Raw genomic sequence first — 24,425 nt, forward strand, 5'->3', positions numbered from 1 at the left:
TTTTTTTTATTTTTATTTTTTTTGTGTTTCAAAGAAATCAAATAACAGAGGTACCTCCATTTTGCCTCCAGGCGTCGCCATTCTGCAACGATGATGGAGTCAGCAGGCCATCTTGTGATAGCGACGGAGTCTTCCTGGCACCATATATTTTGAATTTGGATCTGTTGACTGCCGGAGGTACCTTCTGCCCGTCCAAAGTTGATAATCTGATCGCTCCATTGTCGCCGACCTTTCGAATTTGATATGGTCCAACCCATCTGCCCTGAAACTTTTCCACTTTGATTTCATTTTGATTGTCGTACGCCTTACGTTTGTTCTGTGCCACCTCCGTCGCCCACTGTGCCTGCGATCGTCGCGCAACTGGATTATTTCCTTGCTATCGGTGCCCTTCCACTAATTTTATGCTGCGGTGTAACCTTTTCTTTCCGCGCGGTCTATTCACCATGTACCAGACAGTGGGATCTTTCATTTTTTTGTGTTCAAACTGTATGTTCTTCCCCTTAGCTTCAACCATGGCAGCTTTTCCTTCTCCCGCTTCCCTGCATTCCTCCGGACATTCATTTTCCTGTGTTTTGTCACGTTCGTCGACCGTTAACATATTGCAACTCGGAAACAGTTTGTAGTCTTCTATCTGCTAGTGGAACAAGCCATTCATCGAGTCCAGGTCGTCGTCATTCGATCCTCCATCAAGTCTCAATACTCCTTCGTCTGGTTCCATTCTCCTCTTTGCTTCGTCGTCACTCTCTAAATCTGACGATACTGCCTCCTCACCGACCATTTGTGTATGCAAGTCAATTGTGAATCTTTTGCCTCCGTGCTCCATTGATAGGGTATTTCGTTTCCAATCATGTTTTACTTTTGCTTGCACCAACCAATCTCGTCCCAGAATAGCATCATATCCTTTTCTTTTCAATGGAATGACTACGAAATTCAATAAAAATGGTTGCGTACCAATGATTATCGGTTGTGCCCTCAAGGTTCCTAACGGTTTGATCCCGTGCTGGTTCGCCGTGAGCAACTGGAATGTAGGTGGCCATAGCGTCGGCTTCCCCAACTTCTTCCAGGTATCCTCCGGTAAGACATTCACGCCGGACCCTCCGTCAACAATTGTCTCTGTCAAAACATTTCCCAAAATCCCCATCTCGACGACCGCCAAATGCCGTCCGGAGGTGAGTGCCAACAGCATTGGGTCTGTTGTCATCACTTCCCTACTATCCCTTCCTGTGTCCTCCGGTGCTTTCGGAAATGGTGTATGATTCAGAATGGCCGTCCGTAACTGGGGCATTGTGAGAAGGAGGTCACTTATCTTGACCGATATCTCCGTTTGTAAGACCTGTCGTACAATGTTTTGTTCTGCGAAGTTCCTTGCCAATGTGCCGGTGATATCCTTCAACTGAGATGTCCCTGCCGACGATGCCTTTGCAATTTCCGCCTGCGCTTCCCCCAATCTCCTCTTTTCCTCTGCTTGCTTCCGTGTAATTGCCAGAACCTCCTCTACATCCGTGTCGACAGTGATCAAGTTTACTCCAGACTTTGGACACTTGGAATCTTCGTGATCGTCGGGTCCGCACCATTTGCATAATAATTTTGGTGTGTTTGCCGTTATACAATCCCGCACAAAATGACCCCACAAATTACACGCTCGGCATTGAACGATCGGCCGTCCGTTTGCATCATACTGAGTTCGACTTCGGCTACCATTATTATTGTTATTGTTTGCATTGTTGTTATTTTGCCCTCTGTTATTATTCCTGTATCCTTCGGATGTAGCACCGGTGGTATTCGTGTTTCCGCTGCTACCCGATGGGGAAGCCTCCTGTGTGAGAAACACCTGCGGAGATCCTCTTGTCTTCATGTTAAAGGGGCACTCCTTTGTCGAATGGCCCATGATTTGACAAATGTCACAGAATTGGTTCTTTGGACACAATCCTTTAGTATGCCCGTCTGCCTTACACTCCATGCACCACAGCTCACTACCTTTTGGCTCCTTCTGCATGTTTTTAAATTCCTTCATCATGTGAACCATATCCTTCTGTAGGGCACGAACCTTCTTGCTACTGCCTTCGTCGTCGCTACTATCATCTCCGTCAGGCTCGTCGTCATCCGAATCAGAGGAGCTAGTTTTCTTCTTTTTTGTCTTCTGCTCACTTTCAAGGTCCAGTGCTTTGTTATACGCGTCCACATACGACGACGGTGGCACAATTTTCATTTTCCTCCGCAATTCCGATCGTAGGCAGTCCACGAACCATCTTTTCTGCAATCCGTCCGCCGGCTTGCTTTCCATTTTGTTTATTAAGTCTTTTAATCTCCTGGCGTAGACATTGATAGTTTCGTGCTTCCCTTGTTTGGTATTGAAAATTTCTGCTACGATTTCATTATCATCCCGCAAGAGTTTAAATTTCGCCAGGAACTCCTTTTTAATGTTATCCCAGCTATTTAGCTTTTGTGGATCCGTATCCGAAAATCAATCAATTGCCACGCCCCGTACGGTTGCCGAAAATTGTCTCATCCAGTCGTCTTCATCAATTATGCCATTTGCCCTCCAGATCGTTTCACATGTCTTACAATGTCGAGTGGGATCGGCCGTACCATCGCCATTGAACTTTGGCAGTTTCTCTTTGGATCTCGCCATCGCAACATTGGAGGTCTGCACTATTACACCGGAGGTCTGCACTCCTACATTGGCAATCGACACTCCCACACTGGCGGTCGACACTTCCACACTGGCGGTCGGCACTCCCGCACCGGAGGTGTCAATAGCTGCGAACCTTGGTGAAGTAGAAAGATCCTCTGAAATTGTTTCCCGCGGAAGTCTATCTTGGACGAAGAGATCACTCCACGCTCGTGCTCCGTCGACACTATGAGCCGTGCAAGTTGATGCTCTTCCGTCAGAGTTTTCCTCCCTTGGCGAACACAAGTTCAAGAACTCCTCCCGTGCTTCTTCCACCAATTCCACCCGCTGCCGAGTCTCCTCCAACAATTCCTCCACACTTCGGTTTCCGTCGGCAATCTTCTGAAATCTTCGTTGGCGTTCGGCTTGCTGTGCCAGAATTAAATTCTCTTGCGCAGTACGGATTCCATCTTCTCCCTTCGCCTTATTCCGATCTTTGTTAAGCTGATTTGGCATTAATCTTCATTCCTCCCACCTTCCAGATTCATAAGGCAACGACGCCAAATGTTTACCGTACAGGTAAAGAAAATGAACGCATACAGACAATGAACACGAACAGCAGAATTATATTCGCAATAGTAGATGAATGATGCTTTACAATGATCCCAGACGGGATATAAATATTACCGCCGAACCTTCCCGAAGGAGTCTGTTGGCCACAACATTATATCCGCTACAAACTATTTACCCGTCGGCTACAAAATACAAAACACCGACAACAGTCAATCCGTCGGCTACAAAAACACCGCCAGACCCATCCGGTTGGCTAACAACTACCCTACCAGCAGTTCTCACTTAAGAGGAGTGGAGTGGAGAAGCTGAAGCTGTGACATTATGGGCCTTTTAGGTTGAATGGGAGGTTGGAAAGGTGGCATTTGAGCTAGAGTTACAAGTGGATAGCAAGATACATAATGTCTTTCACGTGTCACACCTCAAGTAGGCATTGAGACTTAATGTGACACCTTCAATAGAGTCGTCTCCCCTAGACGATGAAGGGAAATTGGTATTGTTAATGAGGCAATTCTTGATACTAGAGAGTGTATGCTCTGAGAAAGGACTATTAGGGAATATTTAGTGCAATGGAAGGATCTGCCGCGTGAGGATGTTACATGGAAGAGCGAGGCCATCTTGCAGCATTCAGAATTGAGACCACTTGAGGACAAGTAATTTCAAGGGGGGTGGATTGTAATGGCCCCTCTTTGAGTTGGCCACCGAGACTAGTTGTTAGCCCTACTCTTGTGATCCCAAGGGCTAGCTAAGGCTTCAAAGGAATCTTGTTGTGTCCTCATGGAGGTTGTAAACAAATGCATATTGTCAAGCCATTTTTGACGAGCTAAAATACATAGGATTCCGAGCTTATTTGCCACATTTTTAATATATTTGAAGTCAAGATTATAAGGGACCATTCAAATTAAATATTTTAATATTGGTTAAGATGGTAGCCTTTATAAACTATGAACCAATGTTAAATATTAATTCCCGTACTATACTTGGTAGCTCTCACAAAATATTTTGAGAATATGACAACATCGAGGCCACTTGAAATGGGAACGATGGAAACGAAAATAATTAAGGTTGAGGATGAAAAGATTAATTTGGAAATATGTGGGCATTACAGAAGATGAGGAGCCACATTAGTCGAAATAGGCGTTGAGGTAGTCATAGCGGACATGCAAAGAGAAGAGAAATTATTGAGTGTAGCGAAATTTTTTAGGTTGTGCGAAGAAGGTAGAGTTTTTACAAATATCTTTTTTATACAACTTTGGGCCATTGGGACATAATATCCATTGAGCTAATAGACTTGATGCCATGGTACCTGAGTGTCTTGAGTCTTGGTGTGTGGAATTAGTGGGAGATGGTTGGTGTCAAACTGGAAAGAGCAACGAGTGGAAGAAGAGAAAATCATTGGAGTGGTCTAAGATTATAGATGTATGCTAGGAGGGGTTGAGGTGACGATTTCACATAGTCATATGCAGAGAAACATCTAGGATATCATGTGACGTGAAAACAAAATCAGGAACTGTGTGGTTGTGGAGTTGCTCTTATGGGAGAGGGTTGGATACATAAGTTGAACTATGTTTGGGATTATATATTACTGTCATGAAGATTGCCTCCATGACCAAACGAATACCAAGATTGGGATGTTACACAGATTGTTGGAATTACTAGCTAGCTCAGAAATTGCAGACTGGTGTTCGGTTGGTGAGAAGATTTTGTTCCTTGTTCATGAAGGGTCCTTCTAGAATGGTTGTAGAAGTGGGATCATAGATGATACTCCATCACATGCAACAAGAAAGAAATTGTAATAAATTGCTATTCCATTTTAATATCATACAGTTGTTCTGTTAATAGTTATATATACCTGTTAGTTGACATTTATCTGTATGAGGTGAAAGAATTAAAACAAACACAAAAACCAAGTCTCTATTTGTAACAACAAGGAAACGATACAAGTTCCATATTGGAAAAACATCAACAGTTGGCAGAAATCATTGTAGAGTTAGTGAACAACAAACTAGTATAACAGGGTAGGACATTACATTGAGACAAGAGAGAGAGTCTCTAGGGCAAAAAAGATGAAGCAATTAAGAATATGTGCCATTACAATTAAAGCTTAACAATGATAGCAAGTAGGGGGTATTTATCATGTTTCTAGATGAGTTTGTTGAGGTGGCAGCCCTTTGCTCAGCCAATAAAAACATGTAAAGTGTTGTACTGAGATGATTAATGAGATTGTGTCCTTTCATTGAGTGTGAAATGGAGGATGAGGATGAGAAGCACAACTCCCAAGGTGATGAGATGGCATAGGCCCACATGGTGCTAAATTTGCTCATCGGTTTATTAATAAATGTCTAATTATGATTGACCAATTTGGCCCCAAGTGGCATAGGTCCACACGTTCTTTTTTCTAGTTGGCTTTTGGAAGCATTTCAATTTTCTCATTGGTCTACCAGTTGGTGGCTTCTTCTACGAATGCTCCCTTCTCATTGGTCAGCTTTTCATTGCACCTTAGCCGGTTGTTATGCATTTGAATTTTCTCATTGGTTCTTGGAAATCAATGTAATTATTCTTTTGGTCTACATGGTGGTGCCTAATTGTAATTGAGTGGGCATTTAATATTTGTAGTTATGGTCATTGAAACCCTAATTAAAGCTTATGCGGATTAATCTTGGCCCTTGATTTGAAATCAATCTTGACCATTCATTGTAATTGAGCTCTCTATATAAAGTCTTGCTCACATCATTTGGTGTTGGAGAATTTTTGCCAAAGTACCACCAAAATTGTTCTTTATTCATTGTTGGTCTTCATGGTTGATATACACAATCTTTTTGGCGTATTGCATGGCTCTTTGCTTCTCTCAGATTAGATTTTATTTCATGTTAATAGAAGTAGATTGAATGGAAGATATTCTGGAATGGTAATCAATGGTGAAGTTAGTGTTCATACCTTTTGTAACTTGCTGATCATAATTAAAGGTGTAATGTTAGTTTGGGCCTAATTGCAAGTGTTTAGCTTCTATTGGAGATGTTCATTTAGATTGTGCCTTCATAGGGTAGTTGGATGAGCATTGCTAGTGTGAAAATCATTCTTAATTTCATAGGAGATAACACCCTCCTATGCCTAGTTGATTTGGCGAAGCAAGGGTTGGTTAGAGGTTCTCGCTATCATCAACATTATCCTGCTTTCTTAGTGTTAAATTGAGTTTTTCTTTCCTTACAATTCAGTTGATTGGGAATGTTTTAAGAAGTTGAGAGTTGACATCCATTGAATGAATAACGTAAGTCACCTAAGTGATTACCAACAAATCACATTATATCACTAAGCGAGTATCCAGAGTTAATGGAACCTTGAAATCATTTCATGATCTTACCTTGCAAGCTTAGTATGAGAGTGACCTTATAATAAGAGAGGATTGGGTGTTTGATGTTTCATCTTGCAAAATTGACTATTTGATTCTGCACGTTGTAGTGGAACAAACTCACATTAATACCACCATTCAATGTTTTATTGAAATCTAAGCTCTATCGTATGGACACGTACCTATTGCCATACATGTTCAAATATTCTCATGTTCTATTACCATCGTACAATACTAGAAGTATTTATCTCTATTGGGATTTTTGTAGGATATATATATGCTAGATGTTATTTTAATTTGTTAATGGTTCCCGCAAGCATAGTTATTTTGCAATAAAAATAAGCTCTCTCCTTTCTTCTGCCTAGGGATAGCTTGTTTCCAACAAGAGTCACTTCTAACTAGGGTGTTAACTTTTGTATACTGTGATATTTATGGTTTATAAATCTAAATGTTAATGTTAGTGTAGTTTCATTCAGATAAAGCTCATTGAATATATATATATATATATATATATATATATATATATATATATATATGTATACATATACATATGTATACATATACATATGTATACATATATATCTATACATATATATGTGTATATATATATGTATACATATGTGTATATATATATATATATATATATATATATATATGTATGTATATATGTATAGATATAAATTTATTATCATATGATTAATCATGATAATAAGCAAATGTTATTGATAACTAATAAGAATTAAAGAGACATGTCTCTACGTAGACATGCCTCTTAATATCTAATCCATATTCCTATCTTATCCATATGCATTGAGAAGGTAACTTGAAACACACAGAAACCACATAAGTGCTATTACAAGTTACAACTAAGATAAAACGATCCTATTTTTAACATGGTACAGAGCCAGATGACACAATTCTCTTTGGGAAATTTCCAAAGAGTTTCTTTAGTTAGATTAAGGGTGTGCGGACTTGTACAGTCTTCATTTTGGGTTGGAAGCTACATGATAGACGATGATTGTAAAGAATTCCCTAGCATCTTTGATTGCAATTGGAACTAGACCAATTATATCCAGAAATATCAGAGCAGGTTTACAATTTGGTGATCATAGACTGCAAATTTGGTGTAATCTGTCATTGCCTCATTGATTTGATAGTGCCTGACTATGAATTGAAAATGTCTCTGCTGAACTATATATCGGTATAGTTTTCAGGATAATAATATTACTCATGGTGGCTTTGGCATCCAATATTAAATTTGAGAACTGGCGTAAATAAAGGTAACTTTATGATATATGGTTGGATGCGGTTTGGTGAATATTAAAGTTGCGAAATTACTTTAAGGATACTTTGAAGATGTAATGCCTTTGTATTTATGGGAAGCTTTATGATTATGTTATCTCCAAAGATCATTACTGACGTTATATGTGGGGGCTGCCTTATTTATTTATTTTATATATTATATAATTGGGTTGAAGATACTGGGCAAAACAATAGAGAGAGATTCAGTGTGAAGATTTAGTACATTTATTTGTAGAAGGCGCACCTGAATATTTCATCTGCACTTGGAATTATCAAAGTCTGTGTACTATAGACATATTTCTTGGGTGGCTTAATCTCTGGACACTAGACACAGATATATAATTTAGTATTTACCAAAACATATACTGCAAAATCCCACATATAATTCCATCGCCTAAATTAATGGAGAGATAAAGAATATTATTTGTGGAAGAATTTATTAAAATACTACAATCTGACCAATAATACTGTCCTGAGAATGAATGCATCAGATATTCTTAACTGGGCTTAAGGGATCGCACTCAGATTTTTTTTAGAAGTTTAATGGGTTGAGTGATGTTGTGTCTTAGTGGACGCAAAAGGAATACAATAAGGCATTAAGAAAGTCCGAAGATCATAAAAAATACTGGAAAAGCACAGACGGAAGTCAGTGATTGAATCCATATTGCCAAATATGGGTGCATCAACCATATCCAACAGCTGCAAATAAATACTAGGAAAATTCCTCGCAGTGACCTAAGTGTGAACGATGTTGGTTTAACGCAGGAAAAGCTTTAGACGACAGTAACCATTTTATAAAGACAAATTAATGATAGCACATAATCTAACATGATAATCTACCTTTGGTAAAACAGTTATTTTGAGTTGACACGATTCATTGTGAAAGTCACAAATGTTTTTTGGTATTGTTCTTGGAAAACATCTATCCACGGTACCAGAACGTTAATTCATAGATAATCTAACCCAATGAATTGTTGTGTTGAATGTTGTGCGGTAACATTGAAAGGAGGTTTATAAGATATGCTTCAATCTGGTACGAGTTTCAAAAACTTCTTGGCACATCGACTCTTATTCTATAATGCCCAAAGTGCCTGCATAGTATTTTTAGAACCTGCTGGATTATAACAACCTGACAGGTGGTCGTGGCTCAAATGTTATATGTGACGACTTATTATTGGTCAGAGATAGCAAAAGAATGTGGCACACGTGTTTCTTCTGTCCAAATTTCCCTAGCAAAAATATGAAATTATTTTGCACATTCTAAAATTCTCAACATAATCCTTGATCTTCCCATGAATATCGCGTGCTAATCCAACGTGTTTAGAAGACAATGATCTATATTTTAATAGAGCCAAAGTTGATAGGATAATTACATCAATGCTTGAGAAGAATGTACATAATATTGTTAGTTTCCCAAAAGAAGGAAACAAAGTAAAATGATAGGCAAATAAATAGTATTGCCTCATGTGATAAACTTATGATAAAGACGGTATTGGCGGATTAATGATGATTATAACACTTAAGACTATATGTTGATGTGGTGGGATGACTTATGCATATTATAGAACCGTAGGTTGTCACATACAACCAAGATTCTTCTCAGTTGTTTCATATAGGCTAAGCATATTGAGATAAGAATTGTTAGTTACTACCTTCTGGATACTAATTTTGTTTGCATATTGCTGTTAAACTCTTAACATTATCCATGCATGTAATATAAGAGTTATTTTCTTTGTTATACTCTTGTTTTTTTCATTGATCCCCAAGATTGATTCTTTGTAAAGAAGACAAAGAAGAATAGAAAGGAGTCTGGGATATGTGATGTGAAGAAAAATTGTTCAATGATATAAAAGTGGGAATTATACATTGTGGGGGGAAATACAATAAACAATGTTTCATTCCCACTTGAACCATCTTGAAGCAGATGTTCAATTCTTGTACCTTCTTCAAGGAAAAGAAGGTTGGTACATTAGGCATGATACCAAATATTGTGCAAGACTCAATCTTATAACAGTGGCTCCAAAGATGTTTTGATCTGGGATTCATTAGTCATTTGAATATCATGCAAGAGAAAGTGAGGCTCTTTAAGAAAATCTCTTTGATGATTAAGATTATGAGTATCCTTCTTTATCAAGAGGGACCTTGACAGTTCATTAGAGGCAATCTTGGACAAAGAGAGGGAGCAAATAGATGATATACTTCAGTCAAACTTTTGATGATCTTGGTCATATTTATTTAGAGGGAGTAGACCATGTCGAAATGGATTCTCTAGTGATCGAAAACTAAAGAATTTAAAGGACCATGATTCATGTGATAAAGTTTCATGTATGTAGGCTATAAGGTCTTATGCTATTAGGATACCTATTGAACTAGGGGAGCATGGCACAACTTGTTTCCAAGAGGTTAGAAGGATGATAACAGATTCAAAGTGAGTCTGACACTTCAACGGAGAGAACCTTGTACTAAGAGGTCAGAAAAGTTGATATCAAACTTAGAGGTAGCACTTTATTAGTAACCTTGACAAGGAGGTCAAAAGGTTAGTGTTTCTTCATGAAGAAGATTTTCCAAGTGGAATCGCTTGTAATACATTCTTGTCTATGAGAGATATTTTAAAGATGAGAAACCTTATTCTTTGATATGTTTCATGGTAGATTCCATGACAACACCGCATAATAGTATCTGTGGTGACTTCATGTGATCTTCTAATGTCATGTATGTATGGCTTGCCCCCTGTGTACATCATGTGGAAGTGACGACTTCCAAATGATTATCACTTGTACTTGCAGAATTTATTGGAAGGTGACGATCTTACAATAACTTAAATCATGATATACATTTTGCATTAGTGTTGAAAGAAATCATGAAAGGCTTTATCTTGTAAATCAACAACTAAGTGTTAGATGCCATTTAATTGACTGTCTATAAGTTGTTTGTATAGATATATGATAGGTTATTGGTGAATATCTTGCCTTGATATTCTGATAGGACATTATTGCATTGAGTACTTGGTGAATATGATTTTCTATTATGATAGGCCATTACTTAGAGTACTTGGTGAATATCATTTGATTGATGTTTTGATAGGCCAATACTCGTCTTATCTAATATGATGTCAAAAGAGTATTTGGTGAATCTCATGTGTTGATATTCTGAAAGGCCAATTACCCATATGATATTATTTAATGGAAATCTTTTGATCAAAGATTTCCTTGATGTATGATTTCTAAATATTACCAATGGTGTAATGTTTACTTATGTGTTTATCCTTCTTAACTAAGAGGGACTGTTAATGTTATTGTAGTTTCATTTGGATAAAGCTCAGCGAAGATATATATATATATATATATATATTCTATGTATATATGAGATATATACTTCAGTCATTATATATATATATATATATAAAATTTATTATCATATAATCATGATAATAGGCAAAATGTTATTGATAACTTATAAGAATTAAAGAGACATGTCTCTATGTAGACATGCCTCTTAATATCTTATACATATGCATTGAGAAGGTAACTTGAAACCATAGTAACGAGAATTGTGGCGATTCACGCGATTCGGTGGTTCGATTCAAGCTAGGCAATTTTTTGTGAATTAGTGAATCAAATCAACAATTTCTTGGCATGAATTGCCATGAATCGACTGGAAAAATCAGGCAGCCAAATTGGGTAACTTAAAAACAGTAAAAATAACATTTTTAATGATTTTTTTCACATTTCTTTTTCTTATAACGCTACAAGGCCTTCTATTTGTTGAGTATGACAAAAAGAGAGGAAAAGTGAGAGATAGACTTGAGCTAGATCTAGAGCAGATAGACTTGTCTTTTCATTTTGTTTATAGATAGACATATGTTTCATATATCTTCATCTTATAGACGTTTATGATTTGATGTCATTGGTTTTATGGATCTTTATCTTACATACATTTATGATTTGACAACATTTAGAATTCTATATATCTATGTCGTGACTCATTATGATCCTTTGATTTCTATTTACTTAAGCTAAACTTTGTACTTTACATATGTGATGGATTTATCATTTATGTTCCTTGTATATGTGTGTTAGATTCTATTTGATGATGTTATAGTGTGTTTAAGTAATATTTGATAGAGGGTGCATGAAATAAGTTTTAAATTGTTAAAATCTCTAAATTTCAAGGTTTGTTAAATACATCGATTCATAGCCGATTCGATTCTGATTTATGGCTGATTTGTGATTCGATTTGGCCTTGCTGATTCTGATCCGATTTCGATTCTCGTTAGTTTGTTTGAACCACACAGAAAATACATAAGTGCTATTTCAAGTTACAACTAAGATAAAATGATCCTATTTTTAACATTAAAGAATGCTGCAGTAACGTATAAATAGAAAAAAATTGACATTAATGGTTTATAATAAAACTAATATGGAAAGTCTAGAGATTGCAACTATAAAAGAAAATCTCATTGTACGAAAGCACCTAGGGTTTGTTCAACAAAAAGAAACCTAGGATATGTTCTTTGGTCCTACTAAAACAAAATACAAAAAGGAAAAAAATGTAAAAGAGAGATCAAATTTTTGTTTGAAAAAGCTTTAAAATACAAACCCCCAACAAAATACAAAAAGGGGAAAAATGTAAAAGAGATCAAATTTTTGTTTGAAAAAGCTTTAAAATACAAACCCTCTTAAATCTTGCTTGAAATCATTGGTGAGCTTTCCCCCATCTTGTTTAGACTTCTTTAGATGCAAGAAACGTAGCTACATACCTGCCTGAATATAATTCAACCATTGATTTTTGTTCGATCTTCTTGTTGGTTTCCCTTCAATGCAATCCAATTTTGGCTCAAAACTCTCTTATTTCCTTATCTTTTGGCTTGAAAATGAAATGAAGTTGCTTTTAGGGTGTAGAAGACAAATTTGTTGTTGTCAATTGGTTTTTTGTCATGACTTTCTCTTTAACCACCTTTTGCCGAGTCTTTCCATAAACATTCTTTTATTCTAGCAAGTATGGTAGGTATTGGGCCGCCGAGTCTCCCCAACTCATTTAGGGTTGCCTGCCTTGTGACTTGCTAAGTCTAGGTAAATATTGGGAAGTCTTGGAAGTATTTAATAGAGGCCATGCCTATTTGTTTGTCATATAATTTAAATTCTGGTCTCTTATTAATTATAGTGGTATTGGAATCTTTGGGCAATTCCCTCAATTAATTAATTTGTGGTTGTATTCTATTTTGCAAGTTGTGAATATGTCCTTTTTATTATTTATGGGATATTGCTCTTGAATACTTACAAATTGTGCTACAAAAAATTGAATAGCTCCTTTGTAGTGTTTATTTTCCCATTTCCCATGAAATAATATCCGTGTGGGGAAGTTATAGAAGACATCTATTATGAGAAACATCTCTATTCATTTTGTCATAGGTATAGTTATCTTTTAAATCTTGATTTGTATATCATTTAAACTGTTTGGTGATGACATTTTGGCATCCGTTGATTTGTCATATTTTGTATTTTGTACATTAAAGTCATTTATTGATTTCTGTACTAAATAATAGATATTTTTGAAGGGATCTTTTGGTACCTATTTCCTATTTTCTGCTAACATGAGAATTGAATATTATACAAATAGCTTGAGACTAGGGTAGATTCTGGAAACTGTTGATACTAGTTTTAATAATCAAGCCCACAACAATTAGGATGAGAACTTGCATAAATTCCCTGATAGCGGCTAAAGCACATGCCATTCTCATTTTCATTGCAATAGAAGAATTATATGCACTAAATAGAAATTATCTATTACCCCTAGCTAACTACATTTTTCATATGTGTGCAAAATGAGTTTAGGACGGTGGATGCCTATAATGGTTAGCAAGTTCAAAGGGATCCAAGTGTCTACTTATATTTATTTATGACACTATACAACCAAATATTCTGTAGTTGAAGTAGTTATACTTAATTTTCTATTTCATTTTTCCCTCGTGAAGTTAAATGGATGAGTTAGAGTTTCATATATTTTTTTTAATGCAACTAGTTAACATTTTAATTTTTTGTTCAAAAGAAATATGATTGATTCTTATGATTTGGTTGTGATTTCAGTTTGATTGGCAAGGGGACTTGCCCCTGAAACTTCCACAAAAAGACCTCTTTATTTATGAAATGCATGTTCGTGGTTTTACCAAACATGGATCAAGCAATGTTAATCATCCAGGGACATACCTTGGTCTAGTTGAAAAACTGGAACACTTAAAGGTCTACTCTCCTTCTGATTATAATTAGGAATCATGTTCTTTTTTGATGTTTTCTTTATAATAAATCCATAGAAATAGTTTTGGCTCCTTTTTGTAGTTTTATATGTGAAGAGCATACAAATATACTAGAGGCACCAACCTCAAAAATAATCTGCTATAATTTTCTTTGGTAGCTCTATGAATACTTGATTTTAAATCGCAATCTTCATTTAACTGTTGTTACTTCCTCACATTTTCTTCTCCTCAACTCTGAATTTTTTTTAAAACTATGTTGCCCTATCTGAATCCGGTGTGTATATATCTTCTTGATTGTCTTTACATAGCAAAACATACGCATATTCATCTCTCATTCTTCTCTCCTTGTATATCTTCATATTTCACTCAAAGAATGTGACTTTCTTAGAGGGACACAATGCTCTCTCAAGAGTTGTGCTTTCCTCAAAAGCATCACACCTCTTTGATTATAGAAATGGTTAGCACATATTTTTTTTTTTCTCATAAACAATAATTAAACCACACCTTTATTATAATGAGTCTCTGCATTGCATATAAATTTCATCATTTGTCTAACTTGTATTGGATAATGCTATTGCTGTCATGAATCACTTTCCTCATTACGTGGCACCTCTTCACTGCTGATTTGTCTCACTTGACTTATTTTGAGTAGTTCATCTCTATTTATTTGCTTTCATATCATTGTTATTCATGCAAATAATGAAATCACTGCTGTTTTTAATTATGAACATACCAGCACTGTTATAGCTGTTTGATTCGAAATTATATTCTTAAACATTGTCATTATTTACCATTCTACCTTCTGGAAACTTAAAATTGTTGGAGATTTAAAGCAGAAATTACGATAGACAGAAAACAAAATAAATGAACAAAATACAGCAAATTATCCTGGGAAAACCCTCCAACTCGAGGGAGAAAAACCTAGTCACAAATATATATCACTTGTATATTAATGATAGAGCAGAAATTTCTTTTACAATGCCCAGGGCCCAAAGGCTAGGTCAAAACTGAAGCAATGATCATCACCCTTATGATTTGTAGACAGTAAATAAAATATATATTTGATACAATCACCCAGTAAAGAATATAGAACCAACAACTTGAATTCTCCTACATATAGATCACAATGAAACAAGGAGTCTCAATCTGTGTATTTCTATACGAATTCATCCTAGAAGAATATATAAAATTGCCTTGCCTTTACAAAGTGAAGACCCTTCATTGTCTTGACTCTTCAATGTCTTGTCCCTTCAAAGTGAGGATCCTTTGATGTCTTTAATAAAACATAGATAATTTATATATTTCAAATTTAGGAAGGAAAGATAGCTCCTGATGCAATAACATTAACACTCCCTCTTAGCTAGGAAGGTATCTTTCCAGATCTCCCTGTCATGGAGTTTCTCACTGGCACCCACAATGGTAACACCCATTTGTGGAAAATAATTTATCAGAGACTCTTTCAACATGATAATGTCATGAAGTCGGTCACTCAACATGATACCCATAATGGTTCACTCATTTGTTGAAAATAGTTTTATCATGGAATCTCTCAATGTGATAATGTGATAGAGTCGCTCAATATGACGTCCACCATGATTACTCCAATGTGTGGAAAGAAGCATATACACAAGTGCCCATTACAAAATCACTCAACTTGATGTCCACCATGGCTACTCCCATGTGTGGAAAGAGCAGCAACATCTCTCAAGGGCTTTTGCCCCATATTTCTTCATCTTAGAGAAAACTGCATTAAAGAGCAATATATCTTAATGGATTTTACCTGATACATCTCCATCTCAGAGAAATATGCATTAAAGAACACATAGTTGAGACTCCCTCTCAACAAGGGCAACATTGTCACACTGGAATGACAGAGAAATTACAATTGGCTCTAATATTTGACTAAACAAGGAGATTTTGAAGCCACATTACTTGAGCTTGCTGATCCTCTGCAAAGGACTTGGCATTGTCTATCTGCCACTCAAGCTCCCTTTAAATCTTCTTGATCTTAAAGAAATCCCCTCTCTTCAGCTCATGAAGTTCTCCCACTATATCATTAATAGTATTCTCCAGGTTCGACTTCATCATATTTTCTAGTGCATTAACCCTTTGATAGGTCACCTTGATTGCCTCTGGTTTAAATCTCTTCCTTTGACCATGCTTGTATCAGATGGTTATGAATAGATTCTAATGTCAATAAATCTCAAACCTGATATGAAGGAAGAGTCACAGCAGAGTATTTGCACACCCAAAGCAGGCAATATATTAGACATGCTTTGCCCAATGTAAAGAAAGAACCCACGGATTGCGGTCACATCCAGATGCCAGCCCACTGTTCGTAAATTCTTGCCCAGACCTCATGCAAGATGAATATTTAGTGCATTTGTTGATGAGATTTGGTTTCCATTTTCAGTAACTGATACAATAGTAAATACAACACAAATGCCCAATGTGATGGCTTTCTTAATTCTGCCAAGGTTTCCTTAATAATGCCAGTTCAGTAAGTCTTGAATTATATCACTGTAGTGTCTTTATCTGTAAATAATGTTCAATTGCTAATGTTAAAGTAGATTAGATTTATTTTTGATTAGGAATATAGTTATTTTCAATTTTATTTTCTCTAGAATAATGCTCTTACTAATATTTCTTTGCAGATTGCTATCAGGATAATGAGACAATGCTATGTCCCAAGAAATGTAGATGATTCTGATGTTGATAATACTTTATTTATTTCTGAATTTGTCTCAGATTTCTGAATATAGAAAAGAGAGATTGATCTCCAAATGATTTACACTAATGATTTCGATACATCTCACTTCATCGATCAGATTTGAATATATATATTAATTTGGAGAGACCCGATGATGGTTATATGTCTCCACATATGTGGAGACATGTCTCTCCACCATCGTGTCTATATACCGTTTCACAATCGGTATCTCTTATTCAAACTAATAGTAATAATTGATTGTTATCGGTGATTAGTAACCTTAGTCAGATATGAACCTGATCTGTAATCCCTGCAATATATACATTATCGATGGTAGTGATTCATGTCAATATCAATTAAATCGATACTTATCTAAATGGAAAAGATAATGATCTTCAAGATTGAGTAAATGCAGATCGATAACTACAGATTAGTACTTGGAATAAACAGTAACAATAATGAGATTATCACGAATGATAATTTACTTCACAAATAATCAATATAATGATTTCTGGTTTAATATTTAATTATGTATGTATGTATATCAATATACTCAACAGATATTGATATACATAAAGGCAGAGAATCATAGATCATTCTATTGATAATTATCATTCATGTTTATCTGACCAAAGGTATCATTATTAACAGCTAACATTTAGAAAGTCTGGGTGATAAATTTAAAACATCAAACCTTATAATAGAAGACAGCTTCCATTAGAATATTTGAGCTAAAAATCAAATAATATGAATAACGACAATTACAGATCGTCTCATTACGTCACAATCATAATTATTGACCTACGACAACTGTAATCTTTAATACTTCTCTCAATAAAATTACATGATCTTGTCACAGATCTATCCACATATAATAAAATAAAATATCCTGAATCAAAATATAACTCTCCAATCAGTCACAATAGTAGACTTGATAATAGGACTTATCTGCAAATTTGTCTGACTTTAGAATCGCATATAGCAAAAGCAACAAGAATAAACATCCATTGAGACATACATCCTACTGAAACAATTTCTCTTGTACAAGTCTGGCACCGTGTGAATTCTGAGAGAGAACACAGTACGAGTGTTTTGGTGAATTGAAGGACATTGTGGGCTTTGCCTTTAATTTCCCACATGTGTTGAATATTTCTATTTTGCAACCTAGGAAAAAATAATGGTGAATCTTCTATAGCCAAAGTTACACATGCAGGAAGAACACTGAATCATGTTTCCGCATCTAGCTGTACGCCTGATACTGCTATCTCTCCTTTATCAAGCTCCAGAGGCTCTGCACTCCGCTTTTCCTGTGCTTGCCCCATGATCATCTTTGTCTAAGAAACCACATCTTGTTCAGGCATACAACTTTCTCTTTCCCATCCATTATACATAGCTCATAGAAGGCATATGTGGAGAATGCCTTGACAATGTTTCTCAGGTACTTGGCCATAATTTTCTCTTTGGAAAGGTCTGTTCCGTAATGCAGAAAAACTAGTGCATTACCTTTATGCTGGTGAAGCATTACTTCTAGCCAAGAAGACCAAATCAAGAAATAGTGATCCACAAGTCACATGAAAATTATAAGATTCAGATAACCTATAAGAGACTCAACCTATCAATAACCTTGGGCCAAGTACAGGCAGCTGCTTCGAAATCACAAGGTTCCTGTAACTCTCCCCTGATTGCAATTTTTATTGCTGATGCTAGATAGGTACAAATATCTACTGCAGATTATTAAGTATAAATGAACTACTCTCAATTGTACCAAACTCCCATTCCAGCAATATGAATGGCTGGTTTGTTGTTAGCTGTGTATATCAACTCCGAACACTGATTCTTAAAGCAATGAGTATTGAAGCTTTGAAATTGGAAAGGAAGGATGGAGTGGCACCTTCAATCATGAACAAAAAGATTCCTTGAATGGTTTTCCAGACACCTTCCCCGTACAGGTATGGTGCTCCCTCAATAAAGTCTTCTGCAAACGGTTTCCAATTACATTCAATTCAATGTCTTGCTACTGCAAATAAATCCCCCACTAACATTATCAATACTCCTGCCTGCATATTTGAAGAACGCCAATAGGTCTCACAAATAACACGACATTACCAACATCCACAGGTTTTGACAATAAGATGTCCCATTCAACAAGTGATATAAAATGCCCAACATATACAGTTCCCAGAAACCAAGCAATTTCATCCTCCAATTAAGCTTCTAATTTGTAACGCACAACGACAATTATCAAAACACAACAGCTCAAAACTGGAGAACATATCCACCAATACCATCTTCTTCAATTTGGTTCCCATAACTTTGAAGATGAAATGTCGTTCAATCAAGAACTCTCTAAGACAAATATTTCAATTCTATAGGCCTCAATGTTACCTCGCATAACAGTAAAGAACCAAACTCCATATGTCCCTGCCTCATGCCTTTGAATTATGATTTCAACCCCTAGAATATGAAAATCATGTGCCAAAATATAAGACCACCTTATTTTACAATGTCCCGAGTGTTGATTAACATGGATATTTTTTGCAAATGTAATAATATGACCATTGTAATTGATATATTCCAAATGCAGATTTGGATCTCATATAAATATGAGAGGAGACATGTTTCATGAAGAGACATGTCTCCAAGGTTTAATCTCATTATATATATATATATATATTTCATAATAATAATTAGTATATAATATATATGTATATATGTATATTCATATGTATATATAATAATATATGTATATGTATAATATATATGTGTGTGCTTGTGTGTGTGTATATATATATATATAATATACTATATATTATTATTACATGAATATGTATATATAGAAAATGATGATTTACCAATAACAACAATGAATCTCGAATTGAATTCATCCAACTGAAGCTACAACTTTAACACTCCCTCTTAGCTAGGGAGGATTTGTAGAATACCTTGTGGTCTCAAGTATATGAAGAGATATCGACTCGGTATGATATTCCTGGAATGACATATATAAGGATATCAACATAAATCCATCAACACACACACACACACATATTAACATATATTACATATGAAATTTACTTCAATTCACTATGAGGCTAAATTTCTCAACACTCCCTCTTTAGCAAGGAGAGAATTTCAGCAATTATAATACAAGATTTGAATACCACCTTAAAGTGTGTCTATGTTAGATTTAAGTTATGGTGTCCAACAAGATCTGGCCTGAAGAACCATAACAAGTTGATTTTCATGGTGTCCAGCAAAATTTGGCCCGAAGAACCATGATGAGTTGATTATCAAGGTGTTTGGCAAAATCCGTCTCGAAGAACCATGATAAGTTGGTTATCATGTGTCTGGAAAAATCTAGCCCGAAGAACCATGATAACACTTGCTCCAACACATTTTGGTGTTAGGAGATAGGTCAACCATTGATAAAGTCGCCACCTTACAATAGCTACCTTCTGGTTGATACGTTCATTATCATGACTTCCAACACTCTAGGAAAACAACTTAATGAAGTCTGTCATGACAGGTCTACCATTTATAAGATCATCACCTTACAATGGTTACCTTCTTTTTGTATATGTCAATGAAAGATCATCACCTTTCATTACATATCATATGTGAAATCGTAACCACCATGAACCAAGTCAAAGGGTGGTACAAAAGCATTCACCTCAATTCTATCTCATAGAGAAGAATACATTACAATAAATTTTACTTAGAACTTCTCCTCAAAGAGAAGATATCATTTACAAAGGATTGTACCTCAAAATTCTCCCTTTGAACATCGATCCTGGGATGTCAGGTCCTCTAGTTACTTTCTCAGAAGCTCTCTTCACCCAAGGATGCCTGTCAAACTCATTCTTAATCTGATATCAATCTTTTGATTTTCTAGCGATAAGTCAGTACTTTCTCATGATTCACTCAAGAGTAGGCCCATCAAAATAATGTAGTCATACACGTATTTCTAGACTCTCTCTGAGTATCAATCTTCTAAGCTCTTGCACTGCCTTTGAAGAAGTGTCATACTCCCTCTTAATGTGGAAGAATCTCATAACCTCAATCATCAAAGATGTTTGCTTCAAGAGCCTCATTTTATCCATCTTGATCATAAGGGTCTTTGGAGCTACTATTATTAGATTGAGTTTGCACAATATCTAGTAGCATGTGTAAAGTACCAACTTTCTTTTCCTGTAAGAACATCCTCAAACATGAAGGAAAAGATCAAGAGAAATAACCTTATAGTATGTGTAGAATTACAAATAAGAGATAGACTTCAATGAGTAGATAAATGTAAAAGATAAGAATACTTATATGCACATGAGGGTCCATAGACATTTAAGAATGGAACATCTCCTTTCTAAAGATGGTTCAAATGAGAATGGAACATTTCTTATTATTCCCCCCCATAATGTAAGATTCTCATTGAAGAAGTGTCATACTCCCTCTTAATATGGAAGAATCTCATAACCTCAATCATCAAGGATGTTTGCTTCAAGAGCCTCATTTTATCCATCTTGATCATAAGGGTCTTTGGAGCTACTATTATTAGATTGAGTTTGCACAATATCTAGTAGCATGTGTAAAGTACCAGCTTTCTTTTCCTGTAAGAACATCCTCAAACATAAAGGAAAAGATCAAGACAAATAACCTTATAGTATGTGTAGAATTACAAATAAGAGATAGACTTCAATGAGTAGATAAATGTAAAAGATAAGAATACTTATATGCACATGAGGGCCCATAGACATTTAAGAATGGAACATCTCCTTTCTAAAGATGGTTCAAATGAGAATGGACCATTTGTTATTATTCCCCCCCATAATGTAAGATTCTCATTCATTCCATTTTATTCCCCCCTCCAAGTTGAACTTGCAGTCTAGAAAATTTAAAGATGTTGCGTTTAGGGCCTTGTAGGCATAGGAGGGCGAAGTTCTAAGCTCAAGTTGCAGCATGAAGCAGGGACTGAAGCATGACCCTAACAATATATGCGATCTTCTTCTCTTTATTTTATTTATAATAATAAATTTTGGCCACATATTTCAACCTCTTTCTCATGCCTTGACATCTCACTTGTTTCTTTTCCTTTTATATACAAGGTTAATGTCGATGTGTCTTCCTTCCATATTCGCCAACTTGTTTCATGTCTTTGAAAACAATCTAAGATATGAATGTCCTCATGAATTCTCTAAATACTAATGTGGTTTGCATATCAATTTGTATTATTGCTTCATCAACGTACATAATTTAATTATCAACCAATGATTTTGTGAATATATTCATGCATTATTCAATGGAGAATAAATGCAAATGCTTCTTCCATGGAAAAAATTCTACTTGTCCTTCAAACAAAAACATATGGAATATCTTTCATTTTTCAATGTCTTGCAACAACGAAGTCCATAGGAAAATATACATTGCATGTAAAAATATTTCTTCAACGACCTCTACCAATAGGAATAAGTAATGTCCCTTCCACTGGAGTTAACTTGGGATGAGTAATACCTTTCAATATGATGGGTCCACGTTGCTTTTCATACTCCTTTACAATCCAAAGCGCTACATATTACTTCCCTTTCTCTTTGATGGAAATACGCATGTCTTGCTTTATTAATATCTTCTTTTATTTGATGCAACTTATTAATCACTTCTTAATACCTTTTCACTTATCCTTAATGATAATTCCTTCCCTTACTAGAATATAGGAATGATTCGTCTCATTATGTTTTTACTCCTTATTCCATGACTTAAAATACTTTGCGCCATTTTCAGATAAGCTAATATAATATCCTCGCAATGAATAAAAAGTGTTAGAATTGTAAATAAACATATTACTCCAAATTTGTCTCTGATGGAGACTTCACAACTTTGGTACAACTATAGATTGTTTGGATGACCCTTTGCCTCTTTCCATTGAATCCTAGTCTGTAACAAGTGTGTGACTCACTCATCTTTCAACATCGCAGCTGTAAAGAATTTCTTATATTGACGAAGAACAAAGTTAATAATATGATCTTTGTATCTCTCCGCTATTAATACATTCTTCAACGATATTATGTCCAAGTCAAATACAAATATATATTTTTAGAGATTTGATGGATGTCATTGGAGAAAACACAACCTTCAATGTTTTTGAAATTTTAAGTCTCTGCCTTATGAACTCCGAATGTGAAGTTTCATGGAATATTAAGGACAATTCACATCATGGTATTTGTCTTTATGTGCGTCGTGAGAGATTTTCAATACAAATAAATTAATAGATACCATCCCGTGAAGAGTCCAAACCATACTGTATCCTTTTTTTAATAAATTTTTTCTTTTCTTATTGTGTTTCCTTCATCTTTGAATATGACAAACTAAATTTGTCTTGTCTAATTTTTGTATTATTATTGACTCATTTTCGTTGCATCTTTGTATGTGGTGCATTTGACCTGGAGACTTGTCATCACCTCCCTCCGATATTTGATTGACTATGACAACTCATATGTGCCTTTTCATGGGCTAGAGCAGATCGACTACTGTATCTTCAAAGGCTTTTATGGCATCATCTAGTCTAGCTGAATATGGAGCTACATCCAAGGGCACCTTGACATTCTTCATCTCCTGTTGTATATGCGATTCACAATTTATTTATATTTCTAAAAAGGATTTCTACATCTTGTATTCGTAGCCTCTATGAAAGGAAGCATCATGGAGTGCTTGTCTCCAGTTCTCAAGTGTTTTTGGCTTGTATTCACCTTTAGTTTTATACCTAGAAAAGGCGTCAGTATATAATCCCTACATTTGAGTTCAGCAGGCTGGACATAATAGAAAATAGGAATAATTGCAGCTTGAGTCTTTAACATATGCAACAACTCTACTAAATCAAGGCAATTCAACATAGCTTCTGGAAAATATGGCAATATGAATTCGAGTGCTATCCACTGCAGTTTTAATTTCATGTGGTATGAAGTCACCCACTTCAAGCTCTTCTTGATCAAAAATAAAAGAGATAGAGAGATATCCAATATGAATTCGATCACTATCCATTGTAGTCTTACTATATTTAATAACCATTTTATCAATGTGCCAAGATGAATACTCAATGAATCGACTTTCATTCTTGAGTAATTAGTATAAGACACAACCCATAGATTACAATATCGCAGATTTCCTACGATTTAAGCATTTCTCTAAGGTTTGATTTCTTCGAGTCTCATCAATTTTGTGGGCAATCCACGCTTAACTTCAAATATTTGAAATTTTGAGCATATATTTAAAAAAATTGGTTAACTTATAATTTTTTACATTTGTGACCAGTCTTTGATACCATGATGATTAACATGGATCTTTTCTGCAAATGTAATAATATGACCATTGTAATTGATATATTCCAAATGCAGATTTGGATCTCATATAAATATGAGAGGAGGAGACATGTTTCATGAAGAGACATGTCTCCCAAGGTTTAATCATCATTATTAATTTATATATATATATATATATTTCATAATAATTAGTATAATATATATCTATATATACGTATATATGTATATACATATGCATATGTATAGGAATATATATATATATATATATATATATATATATATATATATATATATATATATATCAATGTTACAGGACTCGTCGAGTC

General features: G+C 35.4%; 1 protein-coding gene across 1 annotated transcript in view; it reads left to right on the forward strand.

Moving 5' to 3' along the window:
• Window positions 1-24,425, forward strand: part of ISA1 (isoamylase 1) — a 256,180-nt gene that overhangs the window by 56,892 nt on the left and 174,863 nt on the right. The window contains exon 4 of the mRNA XM_089813482.1: window positions 13,919-14,071. Coding sequence (XP_089669608.1) covers window positions 13,919-14,071 — 153 coding nt within the window. The remainder of the gene's footprint in view (window positions 1-13,918; window positions 14,072-24,425) is intronic.

The sequence above is a fragment of the Cupressus sempervirens genome, chromosome 2, assembly GCF_028749045.1.
Source record: "Cupressus sempervirens isolate cs-2001-9-10 chromosome 2, ASM2874904v1, whole genome shotgun sequence".
In the NCBI taxonomy this organism is placed as follows: domain Eukaryota; kingdom Viridiplantae; phylum Streptophyta; class Pinopsida; order Cupressales; family Cupressaceae; genus Cupressus; species Cupressus sempervirens.